This window comes from Cervus canadensis, chromosome 6 (genome assembly GCF_019320065.1).
Source record: "Cervus canadensis isolate Bull #8, Minnesota chromosome 6, ASM1932006v1, whole genome shotgun sequence".
NCBI classification, from domain to species: domain Eukaryota; kingdom Metazoa; phylum Chordata; class Mammalia; order Artiodactyla; family Cervidae; genus Cervus; species Cervus canadensis.
In genome coordinates, this window is record NC_057391.1 from 39,778,801 (window position 1) to 39,798,103 (window position 19,303).

Genomic DNA, 19,303 nt, shown 5'->3' on the forward strand with positions numbered 1-19,303 from the left:
ACAAGTATATACATATTCAACTGCACATACAGTCACATAGACCATGTATATAAATACATAAGTATATTTATAGACCATGTATATAAATACATAAATACTATATAAAGGACTATTTGTCAAAAACAACTTTTCTCAATGCTTTTTTGTGTCTGTTTTTTGTATGTTTGCTTGTTTGCTTTTACCTTCAATGAAGGATGGATTTTGTCCACAGGCAGTAAGAGAGGATTTCTTCTTTTTCGTTTCTCTATGGCAGACTGTGCATCAGCAATAGCCCATTTATCAATTGGATGAGGAAAGGTCTTTTGAACTCGTTCCTGTTCAGATCACAGCAGAACTATCGTTAACAGAAGTGCTCATAAACAGAAAGTTCATACAAAATTAACTTCATCATCATTCTCATGCCAACAGTTAATAGTAACATAACCTGTTCTGATTCCTGCAATAAATGAAAGTTCTTTGTTTAAAAAAACTCAAAACGCTATAAAGATTTTTCCACATAATTCCCACAGGTAAACAAAAAGGTGGAAGTTTAAGCAGAAAGCTTTAAGTGTAAGCATAACTAAGATAAAATTGGGAAAAAAGAAAAAGTAATAATGTTAGAGATTAAAGCAAACATAAAATATGCTAAGTCAGTGATTCTAAGGTCAAAGTTTCTAGGGTTAAAATTGTTTACCCAGCAGAAGTTGTTAACTTGTTATTAATAATTATTATGCAGTCATTCTCCTTCTGCTAATCTCAGAGCTTTATAGAGAAGAATTTTAAAAAGGAGAAATATCATGTACCTCTTAAAGAATCAAGTGTGTGGCAGAGCTCAGAATAGTTTAAAGAAATGTATCATTTGGCAAAAACAATACAAACCTTTTATATCATCTAATCTTATTAACAAATGTTACCAGTAATTGGCAAGAATAATGAGAAGTAATGATAACTGAATCAAACTCCAATTCATCAGAATTTCCTATTTTTAAAATTATATTCTCAGCTTCTAGCATATTTAGCTTTTGAAAAGTATGCTTTTATTATATCTGCTGCTGCTGCTAAGTCGCTTCAGTCGTGTCCGACTCTGTGTGACCCCACAGACGGCAGCCCACCAGGCTCCCCTGTCTCTGGGATTCTCCAGGCGAGAACACTGGAGTGGGCTGCCATTTCCTTCTTCAGTGCATGCATGCACGCTAAGTCGCTTCAGTCGTGTCCGACTCTCTGCGACCCCATGGACAGCAGCCCACCAGGCTCCTCTGTCCACAGGATTCTCGAGGCAAGAATACCGGAGTGGGTTGCCATTTCCTTCTCCATTTATTATATTTAATTATGTCCAATTCTTACAGCAGAGAACAGGGAAACAAATGCACTAATTACCAGAGTCCCTGAAAATGTTAATAGATCTATTGTTGTTACTGTCAGTTGCTAAGTTGTGTCTGACTCTTTGTGACCCCATGAACTTCAGCACACCAGGCTTCCCTGTCCTTCACTATCTCCCAGAGTTTGCTCAAACTCAACTCCATTGAGTTGGTGATGCCATCCAGCCACCTCATCCTCTGTCGTCCCCTTCTACTCCCGCCCTCAATCTTTCCCAGCATCAGGGTCTTTTCCAGTGAGTCAGCTCTTTGCATCAGGTGGCTAAAAGTATTAGAATTTCAGCTTTAGCATCAGTCTTTCCAATGAGTACTCAACGTTGATTTCCTTTAGGATTGACAGATTTGATCTCCTTGCAGTCTAAGGGACTCTAAAGAAATCTTTTCCAGCACCACAATTCGAAAGCATCAATTCTTTGGAGCTCAGCCTTCTTTACGGTCCAGCTCTCACATCCACACGTGACTACTGGAAAAACTATAGCTTTGATTATACGGACTCTGGTCGGCAATGTGGTATCTCTGCTTTTTAATATGCTGTCTAGATTTGTCATAGCTTTTCCTCCAAGGAGCAAGTGTCTTTTAATTTTATGGCTGCAGTCAATGTCCGCAGTGACTTTGGAGCCCAAGAAGATAAAGTCTGTTACTGTTTCTATTTTTTCCCCATATTTGCCATGAAGTGATGGGACCAGATGCTTAGTTTTCTGAATGTTGAGTTTTAAGCCAGCTTTTACACTCTCCTCTTTCACCCTCATCAAGAGTCTCTTTAGCTTCTCTTCACTTTCTGCCATTAGAGTGGTATCATCTGCACAGATACGGTTCTTGATATTTCTCCTGGCAATTTTGATTCCAGCTTGTGAGTCATCCAGCCCAGCATTTCACATGATGTACTCTGCACAGAAGTTAAATATGCAGGGTGACAGTACACAGCCTTTTGATGTACTCCTTTCCAAATTTTGAACCAGTCTGTGGTTCCAAGTCTGGTTCTAACTGCTGCTTCTTGACCTACATACAGGTTTCTCATGAGGCAGAAAGGAGGTCTATTACTCCAAAATAAGATTATCTTTTACCCTGGAAGTTGCTGCCTTATTAGAAAATAATCTTCAAAGAAAGGTGATATAAACAATATAATGCCAAAGTAACTTTTAAAAACTATACTGACAGATATTTCTAAAAATCTAGAAATACTCACATGTAACTGAGCCAAAACAGGTATTTTAGCACTAAATTACCCATGATCTTTTAGGTAAACAAACCATACACAATTTCAGCACTAAATTACACATGATCTTTTAGGTACACACACACACGCTTTCCTGGTAGCTCAGACAGTAAAGAATCCGCCTGCAATGTGGGAGACCTGGCTTCAATCCCTGGGTTGGGAAGATCCCCTGGAGAAGGAAATGGCTACCCACTCCAGTATTCTTGCCTGGAGAATTCCATGGACAGAGAAGCCTGGCAGCCTGGCAGGCTATAGTCTATGGGGTTGCAAAGAGTCAGACATGACTGAACGACTTTCACATTCATTCATTCATATATATACATATATGTATATTTTTTAAATCAATGAGTAAATATCTTTATTCTACACTAGTCCTTTATTGAACCTAATATTTGTATGCAGTAAAATGCACAGATCTTAAGTGTATAATGAGATGAGTTCTGAAAAATGTTTACACCCATGTAACCATCACACTAATTAAGATTACAGAAAATTTCTATCATCTTAATCTCAACCTTCATAGGCAGCCACCATCCTGATTTCTATCACCATTACTTTCAGCTATTTCTGATTTTCATATAACTGGAATCAATAAATACATACTCTCTAGGGTTTGGCTTATATTTTGCTCCATGTGATAACTGTAGATTATAGCTATATTATCGCATATATCAATAGTTTATTCCTTCATTTTACTATTAAGTAGTATTCTATTTTATGAATCTATCACAATTTGTTTTCCCATTTTCCTATAGATGGAAATTTTAGCTGTTTTCAATTTTTGCTTGTTATGAATAAAACTGCTTATACATTCTTATATAAGTCTCTTTGTGAAGGTATATTTTCATTTCCTTAGGATTAAATACCCAGCAATAAAACTGCAAGGTCATAGGTTAGGTATTTAATTAACTATAAGAAACTGCAAAAAAAAAGAAACTGCAAAACAATTTTCCAAAGTAGTTAGGCCATTTTATACTCCTACTAGCAATGTTTAGAGTTCCAGTTGCTCTACATCCCATCAGTATTCCATGTTATCAGTCTTTATCTCTTTTAGTGGGTGTGAAATAATATCTCCTTGTAGTTTAAATTTCTATTTCCCTTATGAATTATGAGTTTGAATACTTTTCATATGCTTTTTTTTTTCCATATGTTCTTTTATGAACTGTCTGTTCAAGACTTTTGCTCATTTGGGTGAGCAAAGAATCTTTTTATTATGGATTTGTAATTGTTTTTCTTTTTTAACATATTCTGGATACAAGCCCTTTGTAAGGAATACATATTGAAAGCACTTTCCTAGTTTGTGACTTGTATCATTTTTATCTTCACATCAATTTTACTCTTTTGATATTTATGGTATTTTGAGTCCTCTGTAAAAAAAAAATTTAACATCATCTTATAAAGATATTCTCCTGCATTTTCTTCTAGAAACTTCATAGTTTCAGCTGTTATTTTTAAGATTATGATGTATCTTAAATTTCTGAGATTGGTTTCAAGGGTTTTTTTCCCACCAAAAATTTATCCAGTTGTTTTAACACTTATTTTGGCCGAATAACTTTACTTTCCTCATTGAATTGCCTTGACATCTTTGACAAAAATGAATTGATCATATACCCTCCCATATGATTTCAATGGTTTTAGTTTCCATGATAATTTTAAATGATATAGATGTAGATATAAAAACTAATTTATAGAGTGGTTCAATGACTTTTTGAAATAATAGAATAATTTTTACCTCCACATCTTGAACAGTCCTTGGTTGAGCCATGCATAATTTATTAAGCAACTGAAAAATCAGCTCTTCAATATAATAGAGAGACTCTTCATTAGCTGAGAGATTGGGATGTACTTGTTCCTGAACCTTAAAAAAAAAAGTTCTCAATTTAAGTACAGGCAAAATGATACTTATTAAACAAAAGTCTGAGAATCTTACATATAATTAATAGTACTTTATCAGAATGTTATTCAAATATAGACATAAAACATGCAAAAAAATGGGGGAAAAAACTGTTGGCTTATGTAAACTTTTCTTAACTCATAGAAGTTGTTATTAATCTTTTTTAGACTATGGTGTTGGAGACTGAGCAGCAAGCAGATCAAACCAGTCAATCCTAAAGGAAATCAGTCCTGAATATTCACTGGAAGGACTAATGCCTAAGCTGAAACTCCAACACTTTGGCCACCTGATAAAAACAACTGATTCACTGGAAAAGACCCAGATACTGGGAAAAACTGAAGGCAAAAGGACAAGGGGGTGGCAGAGGACGAGATAGAGGATAGACAGCATCACCAACTTAATGCACATGAATTTGCACAAACTCTGGGAGGCAGTGGAGGACAGAGGAAGCTGGCATGCTGCGGTCCATGGGGCTGCAGAGTTGGACACGCCTTAGCAACTAAACAACAAGACGACTCTATGAAAATCAACTGAAAGCCACTGGTCTCTCTTCTTACCACCAAAAAACTATACACATGTGAAATATTCTATACAACTTCAGAGGAAGCATGGATACTCTGGAGTTAATTAATAAACCTACTGTGCACAAGGATCCTACTAGGGATGATATCAGTCACTCTCACAAAAGTCCTGAGGCTGCTAAATTTCTGTGATAAGAGGAGAGGCAGCCAACTATCTGTGATAACTTTGTACATGGTTTGGATTTTGCCCTTCCTGTGACAATTATAATCCTAATGTTTTTTTCTTTCCTCTTTGAGTAGAGCTATTGCAGTGCCTCAGAGGTTTGTCTATATGCTTTGGTGGATTGCATGTGAGTGCAATAGACTTCTTGTTGGGGGTAGGGTTGGGGGTGGGGGTGGAGGTTGGGGGTGGGGGTGGAGGAAGCTTGTCTAAGTGTAGGCCAGTGGTGGAGCTGAAGCACTATCAGCCCCACAGAGGTGGGTCAAAGGTGTTCTACATTTCCCCTTACCCAGAAACAACACCATTCTTGCTCCCATTCCTATACATCCCCCTCTGGCTCAGATGAAAGCCACACCACTCTGCTTACAGATAACAAGTTCAGGTGCTTTGGGTCACTGGTCTTGAATCTACCCTGTTTTTTCAGTGTTGCAATCCAACTCCAGAGGCACTTTCTGAGACAAGTGGTTGAGGCTAGTGGTCATGACTGAAAAGTGATACCAATACTGTACCACGTAAGTGAGTCAGATGCTTCTCTTCAGTTTCAGCATGATTACTACCAACCCTCACTCTCCCAGGGAGGCAAGGGGCAGGACCCTTTTCACTTAGGCTGCTGACTCCATTACAAAACTATTTCCTACAGTTCAAAAGAGAACATTCTGCATTAGACTTGGGCTACACGCAGAATCACCTGGCTGTGGGTTAGAAGAGGCACCACTAAATTTGAGGCCCAGAACACCCTGGGAGGTGGGTCTGTAGAGTGTGTCATAAAGGTCTTCAGTGCGTTTGGGCCCACCTCACAACTTCCGGGCCAGCCTACTGCTGAGGTCCACATTAGCACATACTTGAACTTCTCTGAACTAATGCAGTTCAGATGTCTGACCCCTGAGTTTGCGAACAGAAAACTGAGTAGCCCAGCTACCCAAGACAGACCAGATGTCCCTCAAAAAGCATGGGTTCCTGGCTACAGACCCTAGGAAGGTGAATCAAATCTTTTTCCTTTGGCTTTTCTTTCCAAATTTATTTTTAAGAACTATAAACTCTCGCTATTGTTTCCTATGTCCTCAGGGCCCCTGGGTATACCTATAAAGCTTGATGATTTCAAAGTAGATGTAAGCCAAGAAACCATGGCACTGAATGTGCTGAGTTCAGGCAAATGATATTTATATACACATTCAAATTTGAAGACAATGTGTAATTCTTTAGGTTTCGAACACTGTAATTAGATATAAAGCAAAAATTAAAACGTGTTGCAAAGTTAAAAAATGAATAAAACAAACATACTAGAAGTCTATGAACGCTAGGTCATAAACGCCAGCAACAGAGGTATCTCTGAATGACCATATGATTTTACAAATTATAGAGGTGCCCTACTTCATAGGCAGAAAGGCAAAACGGTTGTCTGAGGAGGCCTCTCAAATAGGTGAGAAAAGAAGAGAGATGAAAGCCAAAGGAGAAAGGATATACCCATATGAATGCAGAGTTCCAAAGAATAGCAAGGAGAGATAAGAAAGCCTTCTTAAGATCAATGCAGAGAAATAGAGGAAAACAATAGAATGGGAAAGACTAGAGATCTCTTCAAGAAATTTAGAGATACCAAGAAAATATTTCATGCAAAGATGGGCACAATAAAGGACAGAAATGGTATGGACCTAACAGAAGCAGAAGATATTAAGAAGAGGTGGCAAGAATACACAGAAGAACTATACAAAAAAGATCTTAAAGACCTGATAACCACGATGGTGTGATCACTCACCTAGAGCCAGACATCCTGCAGTATGAAGTCAAATGGGCCTTAGGAAGCATCATTATGAACAAAGTTAGTGGAGATGATGGAATTCCAGCTGAGCTATTTCAAATTTTAAAAGATGATGCTGTGAAAGAGCTGCACTCAATATGCCAGCAGATTTGGAAAACTCAGTAGTGGCCACAGGACTGGAAAAGGTCAGTTTTCATTCTAGTACCAAAGAGATGGGCAATGCCAAAGAATGCTCAAATTACCGCACAATTACACTCCTTTCATATGCTAGCAAGGTAATGCTCAAAATCCTTCAAGCTAGGCTTTAACAGTACGTGAACTGAGAACATGAAGATGTATAAGCTGGATTTAGAAAAGGCAGAGGAACCAGAGACCAAATTGACAACATCCGTTGGATCATAGAGAAAGCAACAGAATCCCAAAAAAATATCTACTGCTTCACTGACTATGTTAAAGTCCTTGACTGTGTGGATCACAACAAACTGTGAAAAATTCTTAAAGAAATGGTAATACCAGACCACCTTTCCTGTCTCCTGAGAAACCTGTATGCAGGTCAAGAAGCAACAGTTAGAATCGGACATGGAACTACAAACTGGTTCAAAATTGGGAAACAAGGCTGTATATTGTCACCCTGCATATTTGCATTGTTTCCCCATCTATTTGCCTTGAAGTGATGGAACCAGATGCCATGATCTTTATTTTTTGAATGCTGAGTTTTAAGCCTGCTTTTACACTCTTCTCTTTCAATGATGGGGTAAAAATGTAAACAGTGACAGACTTTAGTTTTGTGGGCTCCAAAATCACTGCAGACAGTGACTGCAGCCGTGAAACTAAAAGAAACTTGTTTCTTGGAAGAAAAGCTATGACCAGCCTAGATGGTGTATTTAAAAGCAGAGACATTACTTTGCCGACAAAGGTCCATATAGTCAAAGCTATGGTTTTTCAGTACAGTAGTCATGTACGGATATGAGATCTGGAAAATAAAAAAGGTTAGCATCAAAGAACTGATGACTTTGAACTGCGGTGATGGAGAAGACTCTTGAGAGTCCCTTGGACTGCAAGAAGATCAAACCAGTCAATCCTAAAGGAAATCAGTACTGAATATTTATTGGAAGAACTGATACTGAAGCTGAAGCTCCAATTTTTTGGCCACCTGATGCAAAGAGCTGACTTACTGGGAAAGACCCTGATGCTGGGAAAGACTGAGGGCAGGAGGAGTAGGTGGTGACAGGGTGAGATGGTTGGATGGCATCACTGACTCAATGGACATGAGTTTGAGCAAACTCCGGGAAATAGTAAAGGATAGGGAAGCTTGGCGTGCTGCAGTCCCTGGGTTGCAAAGAGTCGGACACAACTAAGCGACTGAACGACAACAACAAATAGGATTTAAGAATGCTGATATAATGATAGAGAAACAGATGAATGGAACAGAATAGACAGTAGAGAAACAAGCCTACAGATACATAGACCGTTGGTATACAACAAAGGTGACACAATGGGTAGGGGGAGAATTGCTGAGGAAAGGGGGGCAAGTGGATGAATAATGAACAACTGGACACTCATATAGAAAAGAATGAAATCAACTCCTATTCATACTTGATACAAAAATCAATTTTAGTTGGATTTTAGACCTATTAAATAAAAAGACTGAATAAAGTTCTGATGATATAAAATAAGATAATAGATAACAATCTCATGACCTCAGGACAGAAAAGGAGTTACTAAACAGGACACAAAAATTACTATCCATAAAGGAAAGGATTTAAAAACTTATCAACATTAAAATTTAAAACAAGTTCAGCAAAAGACATCTTTAAGAAAATGAAAAGCAAGTTACAGAGTTGAAGATCTATGTTAACACATAACACAAAAGGGCTCACATCCAGAATATATCATAAAGAGCTTCTAAAAATTCAACAGGGAAAAAAGTGATGAAAATCCTAACAAAAAAATTGGCAAAAAATTTTAAACCAGCACTTCACAGAAGACATTCAAATGGTCAATTAACGTGAAAATGTGCTCCAGCTCTTTAACCATCAGGGAAGTGCAAATTAAACCACAGTGAAATCCATCACCCACTTACCAGACAAGAAAATGAAAAAGTCTGATAATACCAAGTGTTGGTGATTACGCAGAAAAATGGGAACTCACATACACTGGCACTGGGGTGCAAAATGGCTCTATCACTTCGGAAAACTTTGTTGTCATCTACTACAGTTCGAGATGTGATACCCTATAATTCAGCAATTCTACTCTTCAATATATTTATATCTTTTAGAGCTCTATCATCCAATACTGAAGACACTAGCCTCATGTGACTAGTATGAGCACCTGAAATGTAGTGTGCCCAAACAGAGATGGACTATAAAATACATAGCAGATGTCAAAAATCTAGCATACAAAAAGAATGTCAAATATCTCAATAATTTTTTGTTGGCTAAATGCTGAAATGACTACATTCATTGGGTTAAATATGTTATTTAGATAAACTTGATCTGTGTCTTCTTATATTTTTAATGTGGCTATGCATACATGTACATGCGTGCTCAGTTGCTAAGTCAAGTCTGACTCTTTGCAACCCCACGGACTGCAGACTGCCAGGCTCCTCTGTTCATGGGATTGTCCAGGCAAGAATACTGGAGTGTATTGCTACTTTCTTCTTCAGGGGATCTTCCCGATCCAGGGATTGAACCCGCATCTCCTGCACAGGCAGGCAGATTCTTTACCACTGCACCACCTGAGAAGACCTAACATGACTATGAGAAAACTTTAAATTACATATGTGGCTAATATTATATTTCACTTGGACAGCACTGTTCTAGAGAAATAAGCACAAACATTTACAGAATACATGAACAAGAAGGTTCAGAAAAAAATGTTATTGGTATACCTTCAAATTAGAAAGGTAAATTCCATCTAGAGTATGATAGATAAATTGTGGCATATTTATACAATGGAATGTATATACAGCAAAAAATAAAACATGAGTAAAGACATCTCCACAAAATGTGGATATATCTTTAAAATTATGTTGACAGAAAGAAGACAGATAAAAAGAACAGAAACAAATTTCATTCACAAAGTTCAAGATCAGATAAAATTAAGCTGTGGTGTTTAAGAACACATACTTAGATGATGAAAACTATAAAGGTAAGTAGTAATGACTACTGATTACCTTCTGGAGAGTTCTCTTGAGAAAAATGTTAAAAATGTGTTATTTTCTGTCCTGGGTGATGGTTAAGTAAGAGTCCCTAAAATTATATATTTATGTTTTATGCATTTTCTGGTTGTATGTTACATTTCACTATAGATAAAGTTTTAAAAAGAGAATCACCACCAAGCAAACAGAAAATCAAGGGATGAAATTATTAATATATTAAATCAATAAGGGTCCTAGTTCCCATCTCAATGAACGAAATGACAATGTCAGAACGCTGGAGATTTAGAGAATATCTTACACGTTCAGAGTAGAGTGAGAAAACAGGTCATGCCCAAAGTAGACAACATTAAATTAGCTCCAGACTTCAACAATACTACTACAAGTTGGAAGGTAATAATTTCCAACCCTTAATAAGATCTTAACAAATTATCAAGCAAATGTTAAGGTATAATGAAGACATGCTTGGATCTAACATGGCCAAAAATTTTACTCTCACATACTCTTTTTCATTAAGCTTTATAGTTTGTACCACAATAAAACAAGCATGCAAATCAAGATAGAGAAAAATATGGGCTGTAAGAAACAAAGGAACCAATGCGAAAGAAAAGCCAAAGGAATGCCTAGGATGACGTGAAGGAAAATTGTGAGATCCATAAAACAAGCGTAAAGGTTGCCAGTCCAATCAGAGCAGATCAGAAGGCTCTGAAAGAAACATCTCAAGAAAATGAAATTAACAGAGTATCTGATGGATCTAATACTCTTGAGAGGATATTTAAACAAATGGTAGGGAGTTTGAGCTTAAATTGATAAACACATAGAAAATACACAAACAAGAAAACAAGATAATTATTAACTTCAGTAAAAGGTTAAGGAGGAAAAAAAAGGGGGTTAACTATAAATAACATATAGTGTATGGTCATTATATACAGTAACAATACTATAAACTCTGAATATTGATCCAACCAACATTAAGATATAGGCATGGAGTGGGGGGGGAGACAGCAAGTATGTACATTTGGTAAATCTATGTGCGGTTGGAGGGGAGAATATATATATATATATATGTATGTACAAAAGATATTAAATCCTTACCTTCAATAGTAGGAAGCCAACAGATACTGCCCAAAACAGAAAGGTCAATAGAATAGAAGCACTTTTTTTTCTTAGAAATATAGAATACTGAAATAAATCACTTTGAAAAATTAAAGGGACTGCATATAGGAAGCAAAAACTGTTGTGAATAGTGAGGAGATAATGCTATTTTTCCTAACAAGCCTTATAGAGCTAGTTATCTTTTCATTTCCATGAATAATTTCGATAAAAACAAACTTACAAAGAAACACGATTTGAAGTGGGGAAGTGAGAAAGAGAAAGGACACATGAAACTGGAGACAATAATCAAAGATTACTTTTTGAAGGAGTCTGGATAAGAAGAGCTTAAATAAGGCAGTTGGAAATTCATACAGGACCAACATTCGAAAAACCTGGCTTTACATTTTTTTGGAAATTCAAAATAGATTGGGGAGAAATAAATATTTCCTGTTAGATGTCAAGAGGAAACTTAATTACACCCTACCATATATTTATATTATTTCAACAGAATAGACATTTAAAATATATGTATAAACACGCATAAATATATGTATAAAATAAAAATTTATATTGGAAGTTTAGCTTTAAAAAGTCCATAAGACTGTTTATTATAATATTCTTCCACAAAAGCGAAGGGCCCCACTCTGTAAAAATGACTACGTGTGAGAATTAAGATAATGTCTAACTGGAATACAGATTTTTTCCATGATTATGATTTCAGTAAGTAACCTGAAAAGCAACCTTAACACTGAGCATCTGAGTTTCTTATGCTAAACACACTAAATTGAAAAGATGAAAAGTCATAAAAACAAATATAAAATCTTAAAATCCTAGCTATTAATACTAAAAAGGACATCAAAATGATCACAAAAGATAACCGTACTTTACAATACCACAGTATTTACTATCTCAGCACCCTAAGAGACAGTAAATATAAAATTACCACATCAGAACAAACTCACTTTTCATATTTTTCTGAAAGACTAGTCAGAAAAAAGAGCAATTAAAGTAATTTTCAGTCTTTAACAGTAGATTAACAAGTCAGACCTGTATTTCCGTTACACCGAATTTTCAAATTGCCAGAAAGTATTTCCTTACACATACACTGTAAAGAGAAAATCATACTGCTATAGATTTCTGTGTAGACACATATAAAAGCATTAAACTTAATTTTTTAAACTGATAAACCCTAGATCTGACAAATTTCAGAAATATTATTTCCTAATACATATATATTTTCAGTTTCCCATACTCAGAATCAAATAAAAAAATCTTGCTAGTGCAAATTGTTCAATCAACTAACATTTGTGTTTAGGGTACAATATAGAAATAAATCCCTTGGATACACAGTCTGTGTATTTATTCATGCCAAATTCTTTATTTCATTGCCAAAATTTCTGCAAGGATACAAGAGGCTCAAACATCAATTAAAAATACTGAAAGTTTTGTTTGTTATAAGAGTTAAAATTCAATTTAAAAAGAAAAAGCAGATGTCACCCTAAAGATATACATTAACAACTTCAAAATATTGCTGATAGAAATGTTAAAAAATCTAAATAAATGAAAATACAAACTCTGTGTGTTCAAAGACTCAACACCGTTAAGATTTCAATTTTCCTCAAATAATCTATAAATTCAACATAATCCCAATCAAAATTCTAGCAGGTTTTCTGGGGGGAGTAGAAATTGACAGGCTAATTTTAAAATTTCTATGGAAATGCAAAGGTCCTAGAATAATCAAAACAACTGTGGGGAAAAAAGTCAGAAGGCTAAAACTACCTGATTCCAAAAATTTGTTATAAAGGTGTAATAATTAAAATAGTGTGGTAGACTGATGTAAAGAAAGGAAAAAAGGGATTTCCCTGGAGTGGTTAGGGCTCTGTCTGTTTCCATTACAGGGAACGCTGGTTCGATCCCTGGTTGGGGAACTAAGATCCCACACGGTGATGGCCAAATAAATAGAATTTTTTAAAAAATAAGAAAACAGATAATTGGTACAGAATAGAAAAACCTCCCTGTAAAACCTCTGTATCTCTTGTTCATTTATTTTACAAACTTGCACTATTCGTTAGCAAATAAACTGCAGCAGGTACCAAAGAATTAAGAAAATCTTAGAAAAAAAATAAAATTAAAAAAATTAATACTGGCTCTTTTTCCTGTGGCCTGGAGAAAAGGTCACTAAGTATATTTTATTCAGTCAAAGTTTAAGACTCCCTGGGTCAAATACTCATATCCTTCAGCATCCTACCAAAACTATCATATGCGCGCTTTCTTAAAGAAGATCTGCCTGCAAGGTGCCAGCACTCAAGGACTAAATAATGCAGATTCTCCTTTCCCATCTCTCGACAACTGCCTTCCTCCCACTTAACTGAAGAAAGGCAGATCTCTTATCCTGAATGTTGTTATGGGGCATTGCTCTGCAGAGCAATGAAAAATAAATTCTATGACATAAAACAAAGAGACGGTGACAAATACTTCTCATTTAAATGATAAATATTTCTCACTTAATCTTGCTTCTTTCATCCCCTAGCCTCGAGTAAAAAAAATACACTATAAATGAGGAGAAAGCTCATGAGAACAAAGAAAAGAAAGCATCTTTACCAAAGTACTAAACACAGGCAACATCACCTTATTTCAGACAGGAGAAACAATTTAAAGCAAGTTTTCACACCTTATCTATCTTACAAGTAGAATTCAGAAGTGAAATGGCTGGCACATGACAAGTATTAACACATTCATCTGAATTGAAAAATTAAGTCAGTCTTGGTCTGAAAGAAGATAAATATGATAGGCAGGTTGGCTTGACAACTAAACTGACCTTACCAATTAGGTTATGGGGGATATTTCCCATAAGACGAATGAGTGTGGTAGGCAGAGTTCTAAGGCGGCTGGCTCCCAAGATTCCTATCCCTGGTTTACACACCCTGTACACTCCTCTCACCTTGAATGTGGGCAGGACCTGTGACTATGATGACATACCACTCCTGTGCTATTACTGTATATAGCAAAGGTGACTAAGGTCAGTAATTAAGTTGACTTTGAGCTAATAAAAAAAGAGAATATTCTAGGTGGGCCTGACCTAAATCAGGTGAGTCCTTTAAAAAAAGGGTCCAGAAGTATGAGACAAGAAACAGCAGCAGATGCAGTCCTGTTGGCCTCGAAGTAGTAAACTGACTTATTATAGGCAGGACCACAGAGAAGAAATGGCAGCAACCTCTGGGAGCTGAGTTGCCTCAGACAGGCAACTGAAGGAAATGAATTCTGCCAATAACCACATAAACTTGGAAGAGGATCTCAACCCCAGATGAGCCTGCAGCTAAAGCCAAAACCTTGATTTCAGCCTATGGGGCCCAAAATAGAGAATCCAGCTAAGCCATGTCTGGACTTCTAACAGTAACTGTAGGATAATAAATATGTGTTGTATTAAGCCACCAAGTATTTGAAAATTTGTTATGCGGAAACAGAAGGGCATGGCAACCCACTCCAGTATTCTTGCCTGGAGAATCCCCATGTACAGAGGAGCCTGGAATGTTACAGTTCATAGGGCTGCAAAGAGTCAGACACAACTGAAGCAACTTAGCACACACACAACAGAAATTCATGCCGTTTGGGTGTTTTTTTTTTGAAGTTTCTGTTCTTTTGAGCAACTATGTGCTACGAAAGTATGTGCTCAGTCTCTAAGTCATGTCTGACTCTGTAACTGCATGGACTGGAGCCCACCAGGCTCTTCTGTCCATGGAATTTTCCAGGCAAGAGTACTGGAGTGGGTTGCCATTTCCTCTCCAGGGGATGTTCCCAACCCAGGGATGGAACCTGCATCTCCTGCATTGGCAGGCTGGTTCTTTATCACTGAGCCACATGGGAAAGCCAATAACTCAACCCAAAAGAAAGCACTTTGTCATATATATATTTTAAAAGGATGAATGGTGTGTATCAAATTGTTATGGTACTTAGATTTCATTGGGTATTAAAACACTAATGAAATGTTTTATTTTAAAACATCTGTACTTAGAAAACAAACTATTGAGTTGGCCAAAAAGTTCCTTTAGTTTTAAAGTAAAAATAAAAGACACATCTTTCATTTTCACCAAGAATTTATTAAGCAATGTATTCAACCATTCTGTTTCACAAACTTCTGCCATTTTTCAGGCAACTTCATAATTCCATCCATCCAAAACATTTTATCTTTTTGAGCAAAAAACTATTTCAGGTGCCTTTTACAGTTTTCCAGGGAAATGAAATTTATTTCCATTAGGAGAATTTTATAAAGACCAAAATAAATGGAAATCTGAAGGTTCAACATCTGGTGAATACGGTGGATGTATCAGGACTTGCCAGTCAAGCTGTAACAGCTTTTGCCTGGTCATCAAAGAAACATGTGGTCTTGCGTTATCTTGTTGGAAGATTATGCATTTTCTGTTGACTAATTCCAGACACTTTTCATCCAGTGCTGCTTTCAGTTGGCCTCACTGGAAGCAGTGCTTGGAATTAATCATTTGGGTTTCCAAAAGGAGCTCATAATAGAGGACTCTCACCAACCCTACCATATACATAACATCACCTTCTTTGGATCAAGACCAGCCTTTGGTGTGGTTGGCAGTGGTTCATTTCACTTGCCCCATGGTCTGTTCCACTGCACATTATTGCTCAGTATCCACGTTTTATTGCTTGTCACAATTTGTTTTAAAAACGGAATGTCTTCATTATGTTTAAGTAGAGAATCATACGCAGAAACATGGTTGAGAAGGTTTTTGCTTAACTTATGTGGAACCCAAACATAAAAGCAACGAACATAACCAAGCTGGTGCAAATGATTTTCAATGCTTGATTTGGGTATTTTGAGTATGTCAGCTATCTCCTGCATGCTATGATGTTGACTGTTCTCAATTAATGTCTTGACTTGATCACTATCAACTTCAACTGATCTACCAAACCGTGGAGCATCGTCCTGTGAGAAATCTCCAACATGAAATTTCACTAACCACTTCTGACACATTCAATCAGTCACAGCCCCTTCTTCATATAACACAAATCTATTTTTGTGTTTCAGTTGTGTTTTTACCTTTCTTGAAATGAAAAGTGAAAGTACCTCAGTCATGTCCGACTCTTTGAGACCCCGTGGACTGTAGCCTACCAGGCTCCTCTGTCTATGGAATTTTCCAGGCCTGAATACTGGAGTGGGTGCTGTTCCCTTCTCCAGGGGATCTTCCCAACCCAGGGATCGAACCCAGGTCTCCCGCACTGCAGGCAGATTCGTCACCATCTGAGCCAGCAGGGAAGTCCTTTCTTGAAATAGTAAAGCATACATGACAAAATGTTGTCTTTTCTTCCACCTTCAACACTAAAGTGAAAGTGAAAGTCACTCAGACCTGACTCTTTGCGACCCTGTGGACTGTAGCCCGCCAGGCTCCTCTGTCCATGGAATTCTCCAGGCAGGAATACTGGAGTGGGTAGCTGTTCCCTTCTCCAGGGGATCTTCCCAAACATGGATCAAATCCAGGTCTCCAGCATTGCAGGCGGATTCTCTACTATCTGAGCCACCAGGAAAGCCCTAAACACTGAACACTAAAATGGCTACACAAAAATTCTCTGGTTTTGGTAAATTCTTAAAATGCACACTGATATGACAGCTGTCACAATACAATCTACAAAACTGTGTCAAATGAAGTTAAAGACAGCTAAGCACTCCTAGAGCCACCACAGATCTTCCTGAGTGGTTCAGCAGTAAAGAATCTGCCTGCGGGTTCAATCCCTGGGTCGGGCAAGAGTCAGACGTTAGACAAGACTTAGCAACTAAACAACAAAGTCATCTTACAGAAAACCAAACGGACTTTTTAGCCAGCTCAATATATCCTTTGAAACTAAGCTTAAAGATGAACAGTTTTAGATGTCAACATAAAAATGTACAAAAGTTTCAAAATTCTTTTGGAATACGTAGTAAAAAAAAAGTTAGAAAGCTCCTTTTAGGAGAAAAGAATCAAGACTGGGTGTTGATCAGACATGAACCTGGAGATGAAAGAACAGATGATGACTAGGCTGCTAGCCTGAGAAATGAGTACGAGATCATTTATACTGGAGACATCGTTTTATGGAAGATGATAATAAGCTTGAACTGGGACAGGCTGTTAACATTTACATAGGAATTTCCAGTAAGCAGGAGTTGCAGAAGTTTAGACAGGCTCCAAGAGAAGGCCTCTTCAAGAAGATCCTTGTCTGAAGACTTATAGGAGGTAAAAGGGCCACTCATGTTTTTATCTGCAGGAAGGCTGTTCCAGGCAGAAGAAACACCCAGTACAAAGCCCTGAGACTAGAACATGTCTACGAGTTGGAGGTACCAGGAAGCCAGTGTGCGGCAGGAATAGAGCAAAAAAAGGACAGTAGTAAATGAGATCAGTGAGGTTAAGGGGGAAGTGGGGCAACACCAGACTGTAGAGGGCATAGAAGGCTGAGAAGACTTCGACTTTTATTCTGAGAAGCACTGAACAAGTTTTAAACAAAGGAATGACATGATCCCACTTATCTCCATGTGTTGAGAAAAGACTGAATGGGATAAGGGGAGAAGAGAGGAGACCAGTTAAGAGGCTACTTTAATAGTCCCAGAGTGCTCCCAGAAGGTAGAAGTGGAAGAGTAAGAAAAGGTGACTGAATATTGTTATAGTGTGAAGTAGAGCTAAAAAGATTTGCTAACACATTAGATATTAGTTATAAAAGAAAGACAGAATTCAAGAATAACTCAGTATTTTGAGCAACTAGAATGACGAAGTAGCCATTTACTAATGTGGGAAATATTACGAAAGGAGCCAATTTTCAGGGGAAGAGAAGGAGCTCAGTATTAGTTGAGATGTCTATCACACATCTTCGTGGAAGTGTTAAGAAACTAGATATCCAAGATCAGGAGGGAGCTCTGAGCCAGAAATATACATTGGAACCCATCAGATAGAGATGATAGTGAAGCAATGAGGCTGGGTGGGATCTCAAGAAATCTACTGTAAATAGAAACAGAAATTCAAAGACTAAGCTCCAGGGAGGTCAGGATGATGCATTATAGTAGGGAAGATGAGCAGATAAACAATGGTGAAGAACTAGGAGGAATAAAGTCAGAGAGGGAGAAAACCATCAGAGGTTGGTGTCCTGGAAGCCAAATGAGGAAAAGAAGGAGAAAAAGATCAACTATGAAATGTTGCTAATGGGTCAATTAAGAAAAGATTACAAAGTGCTACATAAGTAAGAGGCAGTATTTGAGTTTAGAAAGTGTTTTTATGAAGAAAGTTAAGTAATGAAAACTTTACTTGGATTTCATACTAATGCTCTCATCTTGATCTTGATGTTATTTTCATTGTGTTGCTTCCTCTCTACATATTAAAATGTGAAGTATATAACACTTTACACATTTCAAAAGTTTCTACTTACTATATGCTCTTATGTAAAAAAGGAAAAGAATTTTAGGTTGTTAATTTTTAATACGACTACATGAGATAACGCTAAATCCATTAGTTCCATTAAAATTCTTCCTGATTCAAATATGCAGGCTAACAGAGGATATAATCAAACTACTGCTCCATTGAAAGAAAGGCCCTGATTAATATAAAAGATATATATTTGATTTATGTCAAGTGGTAACACAGGTGATGCTCTGGATACTCAGCATAAAACACTTTAATGGAATATTATTGCTCCAAATATACCATACCAAAATTAAACTGAAAATAGAAGACTACTAAATCATGACTGACAGGAAGCTAAATGCAGCAAGCTAAAATGCATTCCTAATGCTCATCTAGTTCTGGCTGAACCCCTTGGGTCAGTTTGGGTCATTATTAGTTTGGAATAATTCCAAATGACTCCCTAGAGTTCAACTGTTATATTCAGTGGCTTTAGGAAATCCTGAACAGGCCTCATGTCACAAAATCATAGTTTCTCCTATTCCTTTTAGCTGGAGTGATCTCTTCAAAAAAGCAAGTTTGATCAAGTTAATCTAATTAATTTGTTATATAAATAACCCTACAGGATTTTCTATTCTCAGGAGAGACCTTAACCTGAGTCTACCTAAGACTCTCATCTTGGTCAACTCCTTTTCACTTGGCCTCAG

General features: G+C 37.1%; 1 protein-coding gene across 2 annotated transcripts in view; it reads right to left on the reverse strand.

Annotated features, from left to right (window-relative positions):
• Positions 1 to 19,303, reverse strand: part of SOS2 (SOS Ras/Rho guanine nucleotide exchange factor 2) — a 96,684-nt gene that overhangs the window by 73,037 nt on the left and 4,344 nt on the right. The window contains exons 2-4 of one of the 2 annotated variants that reach the window (XM_043471624.1): positions 9,460 to 9,463; positions 4,304 to 4,435; positions 183 to 314 (exon numbers count right to left, since the gene is read on the reverse strand). In XM_043471624.1, the coding sequence (XP_043327559.1) occupies positions 183 to 314; positions 4,304 to 4,336 (165 nt within the window). In that variant the 5' untranslated portion in view covers positions 4,337 to 4,435; positions 9,460 to 9,463. The remainder of the gene's footprint in view (positions 1 to 182; positions 315 to 4,303; positions 4,436 to 9,459; positions 9,464 to 19,303) is intronic. The other variant, XM_043471623.1, reaches the window with a different exon arrangement.